Source organism: Uncinocarpus reesii, genomic scaffold (genome assembly GCF_000003515.1).
Source record: "Uncinocarpus reesii 1704 scaffold_1 genomic scaffold, whole genome shotgun sequence".
NCBI classification, from domain to species: domain Eukaryota; kingdom Fungi; phylum Ascomycota; class Eurotiomycetes; order Onygenales; family Onygenaceae; genus Uncinocarpus; species Uncinocarpus reesii.
The window spans coordinates 6,800,945-6,819,142 of record NW_003052500.1 but is presented as its reverse complement, the minus strand read 5'-3'; the positions used below and the strand labels follow the sequence as shown (position 1 = coordinate 6,819,142).

The 18,198-nt window shown below is 49.8% G+C and overlaps 5 protein-coding genes across 5 annotated transcripts; 3 read left to right on the top strand and 2 right to left on the bottom strand.

Annotated features, from left to right (window-relative positions):
* Positions 1–318: 318 nt before the first annotated feature.
* Positions 319–1,890, top strand: UREG_02567 (uncharacterized protein; the record flags this gene model as incomplete). The annotated part of the gene is made up of 1 exon (XM_002543005.1): positions 319–1,890. One exon carries the CDS (start codon positions 319–321, stop codon positions 1,888–1,890), a length of 1,572 nt encoding a protein of 523 aa, XP_002543051.1.
* A 273-nt stretch (positions 1,891–2,163) lies between these two features.
* Positions 2,164–2,761, bottom strand: UREG_02566 (uncharacterized protein; the record flags this gene model as incomplete). Its single annotated transcript, XM_002543004.1, has 2 exons — positions 2,164–2,211; positions 2,237–2,761. The coding sequence occupies 2 exons, from the start codon at positions 2,759–2,761 to the stop codon at positions 2,164–2,166; spliced, it is 573 nt and encodes a 190-aa protein (XP_002543050.1).
* Positions 2,762–3,385: 624 nt separating this feature from the next.
* UREG_02565 (uncharacterized protein) lies at positions 3,386–6,748 on the bottom strand (the record flags this gene model as incomplete). The annotated part of the gene is made up of 4 exons (XM_002543003.1): positions 3,386–4,027; positions 4,089–4,727; positions 4,785–6,560; positions 6,617–6,748. The coding sequence occupies 4 exons, from the start codon at positions 6,746–6,748 to the stop codon at positions 3,386–3,388; spliced, it is 3,189 nt and encodes a 1,062-aa protein (XP_002543049.1).
* Positions 6,749–7,592: 844 nt separating this feature from the next.
* On the top strand, positions 7,593–11,843 carry UREG_02564 (uncharacterized protein; the record flags this gene model as incomplete). The annotated part of the gene is made up of 5 exons (XM_002543002.1): positions 7,593–8,181; positions 8,233–8,373; positions 8,438–8,588; positions 8,646–10,618; positions 10,675–11,843. The coding sequence occupies 5 exons, from the start codon at positions 7,593–7,595 to the stop codon at positions 11,841–11,843; spliced, it is 4,023 nt and encodes a 1,340-aa protein (XP_002543048.1).
* A 437-nt stretch (positions 11,844–12,280) lies between these two features.
* On the top strand, positions 12,281–17,617 carry UREG_02563 (uncharacterized protein; the record flags this gene model as incomplete). The annotated part of the gene is made up of 5 exons (XM_002543001.1): positions 12,281–13,632; positions 13,863–13,903; positions 14,185–14,377; positions 14,457–17,125; positions 17,172–17,617. 5 exons carry the CDS (start codon positions 12,281–12,283, stop codon positions 17,615–17,617), a joined length of 4,701 nt encoding a protein of 1,566 aa, XP_002543047.1.
* Positions 17,618–18,198: the final 581 nt, after the last annotated feature.

Genomic DNA, 18,198 nt, shown 5'->3' with positions numbered 1-18,198 from the left:
AGACGCATCTCCTCTATAGTGATAGACGGGCCAGCCTTGGTGTACCATGTTTATTATCGCTTATTGTCCAAAATGCCGCCGGATTTAAATCCGCTAGCAGCACAGCCGACAAGCAATGAAGTTAGCATTGGTGTCATGAGATTCCTCCTGCAGCTCCTGGAACTCAATGTCAGAATGTCGGTGCCATTGTATTCCTGGGATATCACGGTCTCTCCCCTTTTTGACATAACAGGCACTGAATAATCAAGCAGCGAAAAAATTTACTTCGATGGCGGCCTTCCTAGCACCAAGAGCGATACGAGGTTGGACCGCTTGGAGATGTCGAGGCGGAAGCTGGAGGCCTTTACTGCCCTTTCTACCCAAGGGTTTAAGCCCCAAAGTTTAAGACGAAGCTCTCTAGACATTGAAACACATATTCTGTTCAATAAAACAGCGACCCAAACCAGATTAGGCAGTTTACCCGACAACCCATTCATGGTGCAGACGGTGATTGAAGATCTGAAGACCAGATGGACCGTTAACGCCATCAGGGAAATTGTGCCCCATGTGGGTGATATCTTACCGTGCTCTGGTCCTTATGTTTGGGAAAATATCACCGAAGTGGTCCCTGGAGAAGCAGACAACTATTGCGCTGATGTAGCGAAGCGCTCTGGCGCAGCTGTGCTGACTGGAGACTCGGACCTTCTCGTTCATGATTTGGGTCCCGACGGATCCGTCATATTTTTCAATTCGATTGAGTCCAACGGTGGGAGTACAAATGAGCCGCTGCGGATACGTGCAACTGAAATATTACCAAAGCAAGTAGCCAAAAAACTGGGTGTCAGGAGCATTCAAAGATTTGCATATGAGTTGAAAAGGGACCCGCACTTGAACCGGGGAAAGATTGTCCAGGCAGCTAAGGAAAACGTCGGCGGTGTGGAAAACAATGCGCCATATATCGCATTTCTTAGGGAATATGCGCCTGTTGAAGAATCAACAACCCTAAGCAAAGATATACAAGAATTTGATCCCAAAGTCTTAGAGCTTTATTTGCAATTTACGCACCTTGGATACGGAGCTGAAGACCAATCGCCGGTCATATATTTGCCCATGTTGGTTGAAAATCATTCTCGACGATGTGCATGGCGGGATGGGGATGAATTACGAGCTCTCGCCTTTTCGGTACTCAACCTATCGGTTAGTGCAGATCAACGGAAAGAGACGGTGCTTGAATACTCTCGAAGAGGCGCGAGGCTGTCTCCTATAGCTATCAATCTATTTCAAGAAGATGAGCTTCGGAAAATTCTCTCTGGCCTTTGTGGCAGATTACAGTCCGTTTTCGACAATTGTGGAGGCCCAGCTCTATTATCATGGAAGGTATTTGCCCTGCAAGAAATCTTTTCAGAAAGGGATGTGGATAGCTGGCCTACTCGGGGCCATATGCGCAACTTCCTTGGAACCGGTCGTTGCAATGCGACCATGAGTTGGGACGATATTCATCTTAATGCGCAGATACAGTCAATTTTCTACTCTTTGAGGATCCTGCGACAATTTCTAGAGGTATCAGTTTCGCATCATGGGTTCGACCTAAAGGGGGACTCAGCATTGATTCTTCAGCTCCTACGAGAGTTGCCCCCTTTAAGGATCCTTTCGCACTCAATAAGCGATGTTCTGACGAGCGGAACTATCCCCACCAACTCGTTACAAAAAGCAGTGGGTGTGTTATTTTCCGTCAAAGGACAACGCCAGGGGCCTGGGAAGCAGTTTGGCATGAGCGACAATGATAATGGCCGTATCGGGGACATGCAGGCATGTAGCACGCCTTCAGCAAAGACTGCAAACATAGCGAAGCCTCCAAAACGGTTGAAAAGGACAAATAACCCGTATGAAATGCTTGGAAACATTGATTGAATTGCAAATGACCTGGATCGAAACGCCAGCCGCAAAACCCTTAGGCCCGTTATGCCCGCCTTTCTGCCAAAAGAGTCTATCATACATACAAAATGGCCTGGAAAAGGGGGAAAAGACATATACACGCAAGATTCGTCCATCATTAGTCACGGTAGAGCCCATTAATGCCTGAAAAGAAAAAAGACCGCGGCCAGACGTGTTATCAGATACATACCCGTAAAACCCGTTATTTCCCAGTTCGACCGTCTGGTTCCGGTCGAGGACTTACATCCCTCAGGCTACTAGCATTATGGTCTTCAAACGGGTTCTCCAGAGGCTTGCCTGTATCCCCCAGGGTCAATCCTACCCGCGGAGGTCCCTCTGGCTCCCGGCTTCGACTTCTCCCCCTCTCTGGCTCCGTGTCTACCTTTGGCAGACCAGCATCGTAGCCCGCGCTATCATATGGTTCTCGCCTGGGCCCCGTTCCAAGCTCCTGTTCGTCATAATGCCCGTACGGTCCTGGACCTTGGCCATAGGGACCTTCTTCCAATGCGCCGACCCTGGTATCCCACGCCTCGTCGTGATCTGCCCCGGCGCCGCGATACGGCCCAGGTCCACCGCTTGTCGGCTCCTCATACGCACCACGATACGTGCGTTGATTTCTCAACGACGCGAGTCGATCCTTTATCCAGCCGACGACCCCGCCGCGACGAGGAGAGGGGAAATTGCTATCTCGATATGTTGGGGAGGCGGAGGTAAATGGTATGTATGATTTCCACGTTGGCGGAGGGAGCCCGGCTCGACGGGCGCGTACTTGGGTAAATATAATCCAGCCGATGTAGGCGAGGAGGGCGAAGAAGATGATGAGGAGGAAAAAGAGACCCCAACGCATGGTGATCGGTTGTTATGCGTCGCGATTAGGGTACACCGTGGACAAGTAAGTGTAGGCTAGAAGAGCCCACTTCGAATGGGTGGCGAAACGGAAATGTGACTTATCAATCGGTCAGAGAGGAAGTCTAGCCTTGAAATTAAAAAAAGTGTCGAGGCGCAATGGAGGCGCAATGATGTGCGCAAGTCGCAAATCCTTCCCTTTCACGGAACTAAAGGTGAGGATTAACTAGAGACGGGGGAAACGTAACAGCGAAGGACAGGCAGGAGGACGCTGTGTAGATTATTGATCCTTCTCAACAGCCGTTGCTTCGTACTCCGGAAGAATGAGAGACAATGGAGCTGTCTGTGTAATTAAAAAAGGGGACTGGCAATTTGCTCCGCCGCAGACTGATTGACGTCGGCCAGCATTGGCGATCGCGCTGCTCACTTGGGGCCTTCCCTGTTTGGGAAGGAGGCTGATTATGTAATTTTAGTGTGGTCGGTGCCGGACGAACGTATGTCCGTAATTACAAATATAGAACCGCGCTAGTCTACAAAGGGAAGGAAGGAAGTCACCGTTGTTAGAGAAGATTGGGTATCACGGTCATCAAAGCCCTTTTCCAGGCATCTCATGAATTCAGGCAGGCTACCGCGTCGACCTTAGAAATCCAACTATGCCTCGACAGTATCCAACCAACTCAGCCAGCCTCCGCCCTTCTCGTTCCTGTTCCGTTTTCCACTCGCTCATGGCATACTGCAAACTCACATTCCCACCGCTTACATCAACGTCCATCTTGTCTTCATCAACATCATGAGACCTTGTAGCTTCGACAGCATCGGCATGTACCCTTAAAAACACCGCCATCCAGGTGTTGACCATCTCAAAGTCGCGCTTTGTTTTCAATCTGCCTGTCAATGCCGCTACAAACATGGCCAGTTCGTTTCCGTGTTCGCGGTTGATGGGGTCCAGAGATCTGATTTCTAAATCAGCTTTGGCCGGGGCGAGTGATTTAAGATACTCGATAAACGAGGTATAATCCCCCGAGTTAAAGCCGCTGTGGAGAAGGGACGTAAATTGCGACAAATGTAGAGTGTCGCCGTGGAGTTTCTGCAGTTTTGCAATTCGAGAGCGTTCGGCACGGGTCGACTTGATGTTTTCTTCCTCGACACCTTCCGTGGGATCAACACCCGCAATCTGATCTTCAGAATTAAGTTTTGGTAGGGTCGAAGGGAGGAAGAAAGGGGCCTTTTTTGGGACTTTGGGTGCCTCTTTCGGTTTATTTCGTTGCTAATATAGAATGTAAGCATCTCTTCAACAAGTGACGTAATGGAGAATAGGCGCATCTTACTTTGATCAAGTCTAGATGAAGAAGGGTCTGCCATCTATTTTTAGGAGTGATACTTAGTGTCATCATATCACTATCAAGTTGGTCCGTTGCGATAATTGGCCCCATTTGCCCGTTCTCGGTGTCATCTTCCATAAATGCAGCTTCGATCGTAGCAACACCGCCCTCTCCGGAAGCCGTAGGCGCAGCAATCTCAGCAACGGCGTCTTCGTCTATATGACTAGTTGCGATATGTTTAAACAAACTCTGGTTGTTCCAAAGGTTAATGCCCACGCTATCTGCGTGGGCCGTCGCAAGGAAGTCCCCAGTGGTAGAAAATGCGAGCGATGTACAGGTGTCCTGTAGCCGAAAGGCATCGATGAGATGGCCAGTTGGCAGGTCCCAAATCCTGATTACGGAATCCATGGATGCGGCAATAATCCACCGTCCGTCGTGGGAAATGCAGAAATCATTCACCTGACCTACACAACCCCAGAGTTCTCGAACAAGCTTCTTGGTTTCCATGTCGATAACACGAATCGAAAGATCATCGCAACTGAAAGCGATCAGGTCGCTGGAGTCGCTGTAGCGAAGACCAGTGATGGCGCACATTGGGAACCAGTTGAGCTCGTGTTTCAAGCGTCCGGTGAGGAGGTCCCAGAACTGTGGAATATCAGCGAACAGCTATAACAAACATGCAATTTGGATTAGAATAATTACCTTCACTTTGCCATCGAGACCACAGCTGATGATTGTGGTGTTTAGGCTGTCTACCATGACGCCAGTAACGGCTTTACTGTGCTTCCCTTGTCCAGGTTGAAACACCGTTTCCTCTTCTTTTTGTGATTGTAACCTAGCCCTCCGTGCCTGTGCTGGTGAAAGTTTCGCCGGAAATGATTGGCGATGAATGCCAGATTGCAAGTTATACATATCAAGCGAGCCGCCGTCCGAGCCGACCAACGCGAATGTCCCACAAGATGAGACAGCAACACTCTTGACCTCAGTTTTGTCACCGGTCTCCAAAGCCCAGCGGCCGGCTTTTCTCTTACCCCAGAGCCAGGTACGTGCAAATTTATCGCCTTTGTGTCCGGTAACAACACTCTCCCAGCCAGTCATATTCGTACTATCCGCACTTACAGACTTTGGATTAGTCCAGATAGGTCCACCAGCAGCAGAGCCCATCCCTCCATCTCTATTGAGCGAGCAAGCTATACACGTAATTTCTGGTGTCTTGAGGCTCGTAGATCTTGCAACAAACTCCCCAGAACCTTGGACAGTAGCGACTTTCTTCGACTTGCTCTTGACATTGCCTTGGGAAAGTTCTGCATTCTGTGCGTCTTTTCTTAAGCTTAGGCCGTAAAGACTACGATCTTCGCTAGCACTTAATAGCCATTTCCCCGAAGTCTCTGATCCCTCAGAGCCTGGAGGCAAAAATGCGATGGTCGTGACTGGCGCCGAATGCCCGGCTCTCGCGTGTAATGGTCGCGGGATGGGAGAAAACGGCGTTTCATCAATGATCCAAGTCCGGAGCGCATTGTCAGTCCCGGTCGATACTATAACAGGCTGACCACTAAGGAACTTGATCTTGTTGATGCCAGGTGCGCGACCTTTGCCAGACGTTTCGTGAGCATCTCGTAAAATACCGGTTACTCGTCCACCATTGTTGAGATCCCACATCGTAATATCTCCACTATCGTTTCCAGCAGTTGCCATCACGCCTGCTTTCCGACCATCATTTCCAGCTCCGAGATCGTCGGTTCGGAAAGAGATAGAGTGCACCGGGAGGGTGCTAGATGTCGGAGAGCGCAATTGAAGCACTGTTTGATCAGTTCTTATATTATGGATTACCACTGCGCCGCTACTATAAGCAATGGCCATGAGCGACAAGGCAGGCGTAGGTTCAATTGCAGTCACCATCCCAGCGCTTGGGAAGGTAGGGAGAATGGTGTACAGTAATTTTCCGGTTGAGACATTCCATATATCAACGCCTCCGTCACACCTGCCAACAAATATCTTGTTCAGATAGGTTGGCATGCTGCAGACGTTGCCCGTAAGCACACGGCTAGCCAAACTCGTTCGCTGCGCAGGTGGGGTCAAGGTGGTGTAATGCTCATAGCTCGTCGTTTTCCAAATTTGAATTGTCCTGCTACCGCATCCTACGATCCACGAGCCAAAAACCATCAATTCCTCAATGGGTTCGTTGGAGCGCGCAGGAGCGTCGAGCTCCGCTATCTTTTTACCTCTTTTGAACACCCAGACGCCCCGAGGTTCATTAGGCAACGAGCCACCCCATGCAGCGAAAACGCGATCCTTCCACGCACATGTTGCCGTGATGGTAGCAGGCGTTTGAGGGCGAGTTAAAAAGACGAGATTAAGGCCGCGACGAAGATCGTAAGTCTGCAAATTTTTCCCAACTGAGGTGGTAATTTGGAAGGTAGTTTTCCCCAGCGCAACAGAGGTGAATGGGACAGAGGTTGGGGACACCAATCCTAACGTCTGCAAAATACTTTTGTTAGTTGCAAAGCGCCAGGTTGCCGGACAAATGGACTTACGCGAAACGGTGAGAATATCCTTGACCCAGCAGGTTGTGCTGGCTTTGCTGCTTCGGCGATGTGTGGTTGAGAAGCAACTTTCTGGCGCTTCGCAAGCGGAAGCCCAAAGACGCCCTCGTCAATTGACGGCATTATTCCCACACTCCTTCAGGTTGCCAAAGGGCGAATTCTTCCTGGCCCACGTCGGTTCGCTCAGCAGAGCTCTCGACATCCAAAAACATTGCAGTCTTTTTTAGGTCTTGGCCCCTGGGCCAGTCTAGGCCCGAATCGGCGTTAGTCCGATGGTGATAAGATAAGCCTCCCTGCGCTTTTTGTTCCAAGAAAAATTCGAGAATTTGCCTCGAAACTCTATGAGGACGCCAGCAAGGTGTGATTAAACGGAAGGGTTCCATTTGGACGACCGCAAGGATGGCTGTCTCTCATGTCTCAGTCTTCATCTTCCATTGCTCTCGAATTCTTGACATATCGGGGCCAAGACAGCAATAAGGAGATTGCCATCGATATCGTGTCCAGACGTTGCCCTCTCACCGCTTCACCATCAAATATGGGCCCCTCAGCCTAAAGTCCGCTTTTCGGAACCGCAATTCTGGTAGCCCATATTCTCCCACGTACTGCTTGTAAGGCCTCGTTTTCCAAAAGCGATTGAGCGTCAGTTTCGGCCCGATGCATCTCTTCTAGTCGTTTGCCAATCAAGTGGTGGCTCGACAGCGGAGATTGCGTATTTCGGAAGTCGAGCAAAGCGCAGACACACGTGGAGGAGTGGAGTTGGTGGCGGAATCGCGACTGAGACCTTTTCGCAGGAAGGAAAAGGGACCAACAATTCCATTACTTTTTTCGCGGTCCAGATAGAAATACCCGCCTAGACAGGACAGGAACACAGAAAACAGCCTGGATTGCTGGCTTTAAATAGCACCTAGGAGGTTGATTGCTGCCATCTTGCACCAGCAGTGTGCTGCTGTCGTTGTTTGATGTGAAGATGGACCGCAAGAGCGTCACCAGCAACAGCAGCAGCTCGGGTGCGCTGGATGCGCCAGGTGTGCGGGAGGAGCCAGTTGCCAAATCGGGCATGCCTCAACCGCCCGCCGCAACGTCATCTCTTCTTGCTTCTCCCTCCTCACCTCCATTGCTCCATGACTCTTCCGCAGTGTCGCCCTCACCGGACCGCAGCTCTATCCTTTCAGATCTCCTGGGGAACAGGTCTCAGTCCTCTGCCGGATTGATTGAGCCCAGCAGCACGGCGGGCAAGCACATTCTTTCAAGCCCTGTTCCGGAAGATTCTGCCTTTCAGAAACCACAACGCATTGTGACTGATCGTGAAAGTCACCGTGTTTCCTTCTCCTCTCTTTCTAGCATCTATTCTCCTGCTGCGGACAAATATCCTAGTACTGCAGTATCCAGCATCGCTGGCTCTGTGAAAGGTGCTATGGAGGATCTCGCAAAGTTGGTTTCAACTTCCCCCGGGTCTGTACTCGACGCCAACGCGCGTATGGAGCCGTCGTCCGCCGCCGTCTCCTCCAGCTCGACTAGTGCGGTGCCGAATTCTTCTCCGGAATTCAACCCTCAAGGTCAGTTGGCTTCCAATTTCCTCTTACGGGCGTGTTCTGATTATACTCTAGGCCAGAATGCACCCTTGCAACGACCAGATAGTGGGGAGGCGCTGGCTACAAACTGGGTCTCCCGTCCTGGAAGATCTTCTAGCCGCACCCCTCGTCGATTCAGTGGTAGCACTGGAGCAAGTAGTATTAGTGACATAGAACGTAAGATGATAATCCCTCGCGAATACTCTTGGGGTGTCCAGGGCTAACCGCAGCCGTCGATTAGATAAACCTGCCACTATCGGTAGAATCGGTGTTTGCGCCCTTGATATCAAGGCTCGAAGCAAACCAAGCCAAAACATCCTTACACGGTTACAATCGAATGGCGAATTTGAAGTGATCGTGTTTGGTGACAAAGTCATCCTTGATGAAGGCAAGTAGATATCACTTGATCTGTCGTTATATTGGATTACATCTAATTGTTTTTCATGTAGACGTGGAAAACTGGCCGGAGTGGTAGGCTTACCGACCCCAAAACCCCTTCCTCCCCCCAGGGGCACGACCATTGCTAACTACAATAGTGATTTCCTAATTGCATTCTTTTCCGATGGATTTCCTTTGGACAAGGCTATCGCTTACGCAAAACTTCGGAACCCATTTTGCATCAACGATCTTCCCATGCAGGAAATCCTTTGGGACCGTCGGCTTTGTCTTCGTATTCTAGACCAGATGGGTGTTCCAACTCCGAAACGAGTTGAAGTAAATCGAGACGGCGGCCCAAAACTTGCCTCCCCTGAGCTTGCCCAACACGTGTACAACTTGACAGGTGTGAAATTGGAAGGGCCGGGAGATGGAACTGGCGGTGGTATTTCTCGCACCCAGAGCGTTACCATGTCTGATGATGGTGAGGCCCTTATTGTGGACGGCAAAGTTTTTAGGAAACCATTCGTCGAGAAGCCAGTTAGTGGTGAGGATCACAACATCCACATTTACTTCCCCGATGATCAACAGTATGGCGGGGGCGGTCGTCGTCTCTTCCGCAAAGTCGGAAACAAAAGCTCCGAGTATGATCCGAATCTGAAAATCCCACGATCGGTTACCGAAACTAACGGGAGCTATCTCTACGAGCGATTCCTTCGGGTTGATAATGCAGAAGATGTCAAAGCTTATACCGTTGGACCAGACTTTTGTCACGCCGAGACGCGTAAATCTCCTGTGGTTGACGGCGTTGTGCGTCGCAACACCCACGGTAAAGAACTGAGATATATCACAAAACTCAGCAAGGAGGAAGCGACCATGGCTACTAAAATTTCAAATGGTTTCGGTCAAAGGATATGTGGGTTCGATCTTCTCCGCGTGGGTGAAAGCTCTTATGTCATCGATGTCAACGGCTGGAGTTTTGTTAAAGATAACAATGACTATTACGACAAATGCGCCAAGATTCTCCGCGATATGTTTATCAAAGAAAAGCAGCGACGGGATGGCGTCCCGGAAGTGTCTGATCTTCGCTCCAGTGAGAGTACCTCTCCTCGAAAAAGCAGCTCAGGTTCGCACCGTAGCGCATTAAAAAGCCTTTTGAAGTCACCTAGTATGCTGGGCTTGCATAATCATGGAAATAAAGGCCATGGGCCGAGTTCTATCGATGGCACCTTTGAACGCAAAACCCCTTCGTCAAAATCTGAAGCTAGCCGTGGTACCAATGAGGTCAAGAACGGTTCCCCGTCCAAGAATACACCGTCTCCCACCAATGGCATCACATTGAAGGAGCCTGGAGTCTCGAGCACGCCAACTGTTCCTCCTCCTCCGTCGAAAAATTCGTGGAAGCTTAAGGGCATGGTTGCCGTGATCCGGCATGCGGACCGTACCCCGAAACAGAAATTCAAGTTTACTTTCCATACCCAACCGTTTATTGATCTTCTCAAAGGCCATCAGGAGGAAGTCGTGATCAAAGGAGAAACAGCGTTGCGCAGTGTCTCTGACGCCGTTGAGCTTGCAATGAAAGAGGGAGTTGAGGATGCGGAGAAACTCAAGCTTCTACGAGCGTCACTACATCACAAAGGTGCATGGCCGGGCACAAAAGTGCAGATTAAACCAATGTTTCGCCGACGTACTGCCGAAGAGAATACAAGTAGAATCTCGCAAATCAAAGCGCAGCCGGTCAACGACGGCCATCCATCCGCGGCTGAAACATCAGTCGATGGTGAGGGAGAAGGTGCTAGGCGTCCTGCAACCCGAAGCGATTCCGTGTCTGGACCAACATTTTCACGTTTCTCTGCTGTTGAAAATGACTTGATTGTTGACAAATTGCAACTAGTGATCAAATGGGGCGGAGAACCTACCCATGCTGCAAGGTATCAATCTCAGGATGTGGGATTGAACATGCGCGATGATTTGAAACTTATGAATAAGGAATGTCTCAACGATGTTCGAATGTTCACTAGCTCCGAGCGCAGGGTTAGTACAAGTGGTAAGTATAAGTTGACTTCTATATCATGTAAGAACTCCGGCCTAACTTATACACAGCTCAAATCTTCGCATCTGCCTTCCTTGACCTGAAAGAACTTCCCGAGGACTTCATTCAAGTAAGAAAAGATTTACTTGATGATTCCAACGCAGCGAAAGACGTTATGGATAAAGTCAAGAAGAAGCTGAAACTTTTGTTGCGTGAAGGAAACTCCGCCCCTCCTCAGTTTGCTTGGCCTAAAGAGAATTTTCCGGAGCCTTCTGTCGTGCTATCCACCGTTGTTGAACTCATGAAATTTCACCGAAGCGTTATGCGACACAATTTCCAGAGAGTTCAGCAAGCGCAGAATCTATCCGAAAATGGCTCCGAGGAGCAGAGCGATTCTTTCAGCCTGTCCGATATTCAAGGTCGCTGGTGCGCAGGAGAAGATTCCCAGCTTTTTAAAGAGCGCTGGGAAAAACTCTTCAAAGAGTTTTGTGATACCGAAAAGGTCGATCCAAGCAAGTTGTCCGAATTATACGACAGCATGAAATTCGATGCCCTACATAATCGTCAGTTCCTCGAGTGGGTTTTCTTGCCCCCTGATGACTTTGTGTATGATGAGGAAGGGCACGCTGGCTTAATGCAACCACTTGGCTCTATCGAAGATTCCTATGATTCGTACTTCAAACTCTACCCCGGATCTACGCCTACGAAGCCAAAAATAGATAAACGTCTCTCCAGGCTCAAGCAGCTATACAATCTTGCCAAAATTCTGTTTGACTTTGTCACACCCCAAGAGTACGGCATTGAGGATGAAGAGAAGCTGGAGATTGGCCTTTTGACTTCCTTGCCTCTCCTTCGGGAAATCGTGATGGATTTGGAAGAAGTGCAGGCTTCTCCAGAGGCTAAATCCTTCTTCTATTTTACCAAGGAGTCACATATCTACACTCTTCTCAATTGCATTCTAGAGGGTGGAATTCAGACGAAAATTGCACGACGTGCCATTCCTGAGCTCGATTATCTTTCACAGATTTGCTTCGAATTGTACGAGTCGAGAGATAGCGAGTCGGACAAATTCTCCTACTCCATCAGGATCTCGATCAGTCCTGGATGCCACACTTTTGATCCACTTGATGTTCAACTAGATTCGCGACACGCAATTGGCTGCGCTCCAAGAAGAAGCCTTACTGCCCATCAAGACTGGAAGAAGGTCATCGAGACACTGAAGGCCAAGTTTGATACGTAGGTTTCCTAGCATTTATTTTCAAATTGAGTCGAAGCTAATTTTCTCTTTCAGGGTCAAACTGCCCAAATCATTCATTGCTGTCAACCTCAGCGACAAACATGCAGCGGCTAGACAAGGGGAAGAGGCATGTTGATCGCCTTTTAGAATGTATCATACTGGGAGGTTTTCTGGTGCATTTCTCATGCAAACTTTTGTTCAGTGGGCTTGCATTCGGTTGTATGTACTGTACCTAGAATAGAGACTGCCAGCCGATCCGGGAGGTGTCCTATGTTTCCGTCGGTATCGTTAATTATTATTATGTATTAATACCTTTTGCCGGTACTCTCAGGCCCACTCGAGGTTTTGATTGACTTGTAGTTGATCCATTCCACGCTGGGAGGCACCAAGTTTGTCAGCGCCCCGATTTCTCTAACTACCAAAGATATCAACAATCAATCATGTCCCCAACCTCTGGAGCCTTTATAGACGGGAAACCGGTCTCTTTCCGGCTATCAAACGAGACCATCGAATACGAGTTTTTGGAGGCCAAGCAAACGTCATCTTTGCCGTTGAACAGCATAATCACGACGCTCCAGAGTATCGGAAAGAGTGACGATTTCACTAGGATTCTATTTCTCGACTATGACAGCCAGAAGGAGGAGGCTAAACTGAGAACTTTCGAAGGCTCGGGATTACCAGTTTCGCTGCGAAATCGAAACCCGTTTATTCTGCCTGCCCATCTCAAAGTGCCACCAAATGGCACTTCCAATGTGCATGTGGTTATATCCACCCATTCAGGGACTCGTGCAGCCCCCTCGTTCTTCAAGGGTGCGCTGCAGCCTCTGCTCTCAGAGATAGGTGTTGCGGATTACCATATCCATACAACTGAATCGGAACATACGATTATCGAGCTAAGCAAGTCGATATTTTTACCTAGAGCACAAGCCGGAATAAGGCAAACGATTATCCTACTGTCCGGCGATGGCGGATTGGTCGATATCATCAAAGTGTTTTCAGCCCAGGATGAACATGGACGCAGCGATGAGAATCAGTTTGAGGCGCCCAGCGTGTCGCTCATTCCCATGGGGACGGGGAATGCCACGGCGAATTCTACGGGACTGGTAAGAGATGCTACATGGGGTCTGTCTACGCTGTTACGGGGGGAGCCGCGGAGACTACCATTATTTCGGGCGGCTTTGTCCCCTGGAGCGGTATATGTCACTGATGAGGGGAGGCGAAGAGAGCCCATACTACACGGAGCCGGATCCATAGCGGAGGTTTACGGGGCGGTTGTGTTGAGTTGGGGCATGCACGCATCGCTGGTAGCAGACAGTGACACCAATGAGTATCGCAAGTTCGGTGCACAGCGGTTTCAAATGGCTGCCAAAGAACTACTACACCCATCTGATGGCAGTCCGACGCATCAATATTGCGGGCGGGTGAGGCTCATCAAGATTGATCCCGTATCCGGAGTGGAGAAGGAAGAGCTGGTTAAGAGAAGCAAGCATATGTATGTTCTCACGACACTGATGTCTCAACTGGAGAAAGGGTTCACTATCTCCCCGGCATCAAACCCGCTAGATGGACAGCTGCGGATCGTCCATTTTGGGCCGCTAGACCCGGATGATGCAATGAACTTGATGACCAAAGCGTACCAAGGCGGACAGCATGTGGAGGAAGACGCTGTGGGGTATGAAGCGGTTGAGGGAGTGAGGATTCGGTTTGACGAGGAGGAGGAACGGTGGAGGCGGGTTTGCGTGGATGGAAAGATTGTTGCGGTAGAGCGGGGCGGATGGCTAGAGATTAGAGGGTCAAGTCGGCACCTGTTGAACTTGGTTATTCCGCCCGCATGAGTCGCATGTTGTTTGGCGCTTGGACGCGAGAATGGATCACTTCCTCTGAGTTGCGCTGAGACTTGTTGATATCGCGGAGTTCGCGGGGTAGTTATCTGCTTAGTCAACCGCCTGCGGAATTTAGACGGACCGATATATTACATAAGCTCAACGGATGACATAATATGTTACGCTATGCGCCCAAAAGGGAAAGGTCAAGACGGCCCGGTGGTATTTCAGATACAGGTCGTAAGTTTGGCGGAACTTGTCAGCGGCAGATGACCATCGCCAGCAACGGTGCACATGCAAGACAGGCAGCATGACTTCAATGCTGGCTCTGGCTCTTTCTCTGCACCGTTAGACATCCTCTTTGTGTTACAGCCGTTTCGTCTGATGAACAACCACTTGCACAGTCCACAAATGACATGGTCCAGGAGCAGCAGTACCACCAAGACTTCCGCTCCGCCTCGGGGCCTAGGCTCGCCCGAACTTTTGTCGTGGCCAAAAGACCTCTCAACCCAGCTTGATAGGTTCAATGCTCGTTACTCCCCGTACCTACCAGCTCTCCCAAACCCCGAACAAAGGGCTGTCTCTGAGCCTAGAGAATTATCCTACTTTTCGTACCTTGCGCGGGTGGAGCATTCCGCCCGAGGAAATTAGACGGGCAGCGGAGATGCTTTTGATCCATCAGGTCGGGAGCGTTCATATTGGGGAAGTTGTTCGGTGAGCTGTCGCGCTCGTGGCCGCTTAGATGCGGCCTCACCGCTCTTCAGGGATATGCTAACTTGGCCAACGCAAATAGGTACACTCTTACATATACTCCTTCCGCAGATCGGATATTACCTCACCCTACGGAATTATATGTTAAGATTAGAAACACCTCGGCGATTGCATTGCGCGCCGCCTATCTTCATGGGCCGTATACCATCCACACAGCCTGTTACCCTTCCACGTTCGACCCCAATAGCAAAACCAACGACCATAAAACCGAAGGAATCCCGCAGTTTGAACCCCATGTACAACCGGGAGCAGCTTGGGATGCGGTGATTCTTGTGCCGGAGCGTGTTCGGGATGGAGCTTCTGGCTCATCGACCCAGGAGGGTGTCAGCTGGATTATCGAAATTTCCTCCCAAATCGTGTTTTCGAATACGGCCAGCGTGAATTATGAAGTTCTTGTCGGTCGAGACGCTAAATCTACCGAATTAGGAGCGGCTAGTATTGCCGATTTGCCTGCGCCGGGGAGTCTGCGCGACTTCAAGCGGAGTATGAAAGAGCGGCGAAAGGGTCATGTGGAACCGGTTAAAGGTGTATACTCCGAATCTGTGAAATTGGTGGTTCATGATACGGCGGCTTTGTGGACTTCTCCGCGGTTTCCTTCCTGGGAAGACAAAGACGGCCTCAAAGAATTGGACGCCGAGCATACCGAGAATGCAAATCTAAACTCCGCTCACGAGGGACCGCGACGTCAGTCCGACGCACCTAGGAAGGACAGAAAGCGCAAGAAGGTCCATTTTGTTGTTTTAACTCACGGACTCCATAGCAACCTTGGTGCGGACATGCTCTACATGAAGGAAAGTATAGATGCAGCCTCTAGGCAAGCTCGCCACGACCGGAAAAAGGCGAGAGAGGAACGCAAAAAGAACATGGCATCTTCGGCGAATGCACCTCTGGAAGAAAGTGACAGCGACGATGAGGAAGAGGTTATCGTTAGGGGTTTCCCTGGTAACTCCGGACGGACAGAAAGAGGAATACAGTATCTCGGAAAGCGGCTGGCCAAATACGTCTTGTTGATGACATACCCTGATCAGCCGTATCTTCCCATCAAGAATACACGGAAGATGTCTCTTGGGCATACGCTTGGTCTTCAAAAAGGCCTGGATAGCCCAAAAATCCATGCGTCTCATTCGGGAAGTACCATTTATCGTCGAGAACCCGAACACAAGGATTATGCATACCAAATAACGAGCATAAGCTTTATTGGTCACTCGTTGGGTGGCCTTGTTCAGACCTACGCCATCGCGTATATCCAAAAGCATTCTCCTGAATTTTTCGACTTTATAAAACCGGTGAATTTCGTTGCCCTAGCTTCGCCTTTCCTTGGTCTTAGTAACGAGAACCCGATCTATATCAAACTGGCCTTCGATTTTGGTCTCGTTGGCCGGACGGGCCAGGATCTTGGGTTGTCCTGGAGCGCTCCGTCCAAAATGCGGAGTGGGTGGGAAGCCATGATCGGCGGTCTGGGAACGGATGCAAATAAATCTGAGCGCAATCCAGATCCTGGAGCCAAACCCTTGCTGAGGATTTTGCCTAGCGGACCTGCTCATCAGGTACTGAAGAAGTTCAAGAATCGTACTCTCTATTGCAACGTTGTGAACGATGGGATCGTTCCTTTACGCACGTCTTGTCTACTATTTCTGGATTGGAGGGGCCTAGAGAGGGTGGAAAAGGCCAGACGAGAGAACGGACTGGTGGGAACTGTGGCAGAATGGAGTTGGGCTGCCCTTACCGGTGCTTCCTCGAGTCAGTTGCGTGCAGGTCGCGCTGCTCCGGTTCCTGCAATTCAGCGTGGCCGGGAGGAAGCCAGCAAGAGTCCCACATGTCAGATAGAATCGGATTCTGATAATAACCGCTTGGACACTACTCCTGAACTTCCCGCACCGAGCCAGTTTCTAACTCAACACGGAGAAAGCGAAACGCCTTCACAAACTAAACCCAACAGGTCAACGCCCAATTCGCCCAACCCATTTACTGCATTGATGACCTTCTTCAAGTTCCAAAAGAACTCCAAAGAGAGCAAGGCGGCCAAAATTTATAAACGAAGCCAGACCATCAGGGCGCTTCCGCCAGAAGAAACCTCTGAAGGGAGCTCGTCCACAGCCACGCAGCCACGCCAACATGGTCGGGCCCGCGGGGATTCGCTGTATGATGAAGGTGGACTTTACACTCCGCCAAAGACGACTCTCTTTGAGGCAGCTGGCGACGTGATAAGTCCTCCATTACCATCCTTGGAATATCTACTTGATCCATCATCTCGACCAAGAACAATCTTCCATGATCGCGTGTATCACCCCAATGATATACCTCCTCCACCACCTGTGAAACCTCGTTCTATCTTCCGGGTTCCAAGTTACAATGGTAATGTCAATGGTAGTCCCAATGGTGATAGACCATCCCAGAGCGGAAGCAGTGTACCCTCGCAGCAAACGATGCAAGGATCCTTTCCCGGGGTAAGTAGTGGAATGAAAGTTGAAGAGAAGATAGCAAGAGCGTACCATCGTGAGGTGACCTGGCGCAAAGTTCTAGTGCGATTAGAACCTGACGCGCATAATAATATCATCGTGCGGCGCATGTTTGCGAATGCGTATGGCTGGCCTGTCGTTAAACATTTGGTTGACACACACTTCGCCTACACCCGTACAGCTACCACGGCCGACGAAAAGGCCCAAGATGAAGAACGAGCGCTGCCACTTGGTACTTTTGCCAGCGAACATGGTGAAGAGGTGCAAGGGACAGGCAGACAAACCAAGTCAGGTCCCATCTCCAACTTCATTCTCTGAACGCCACCTGCGGACTGAGAGCAACAACCTTACAACCGTCAATAGCGAAGAACACGACACTGTCCCTGAAATGCTTGCCCCTTCGCGACTAAACAGTCCAAGACTGTGCGCCAGCCCCGTTCCTTTGGATGGGAGCGAAGAAGTATCCCAGCGGCCACCTCTTGGCTCTAGGGCTTCTTCCCTACACTCGAAGTTATCGAGAGATAGCTCGGCGCAATGGACGGACAGATATTTGGAAGATGGTGACGATGACGACTATTCAGACGAGGCTGACGGATATGATGGGCTAAGGGAAAACCCGAGAAGGAGTTTGAGTGCTACCAGAAGCGACGTCGGGGCTCCTCGAAATATCCCAAGTTCTGTGGTCACAGCCCAAAGTGGTGAAGATGTGACGCAGTCTGGTTGAATCCATTCCGCATCCATTACCCCTTTAGTCGGAGTTTTTATTCTGAAACCTGCCATCGATTTCCATTTAATATCCCTTCTTCCGCCTTCTGAATTTGATACTCACCCTTCCTAGACAACAACATGTGCCCACTGTTCCTCGTGTGTATATATGTCTTTTTCACAGGGCAGCTACCTTGGCAAGGGGTGGCTAACCCGGCTGATGCCCTTCTTCAACTATCCTTTCAACATGCTCAATAGATATTGAGGCACTATGTATTTAATTCATGTGACCAACGAAACGTAATGAAATTAACCGGCCAACCCGTTTGAATCGAGAAGTGTTTATAGTCAGTAGAAGCAGGTGACGGATCATCAGAAGAGTAAGATTTCACTATGGATATAGAGCAGTAGTCACGGAGTATATAGCGAGAAAAGGGTACTAAAAGAAGGGGAAAAAAGCGAAAAAATGAGTGATGAGTTATGAGAAAAGATATGTCAAAAAAGGATTGGTTCGGTAGATTCGAAAATGAACGAACTTTGCATCATGTCAGGTCATATCTCATATCCTCAAGTCATATTAAGAGAAGCGTTAGTGTCGTA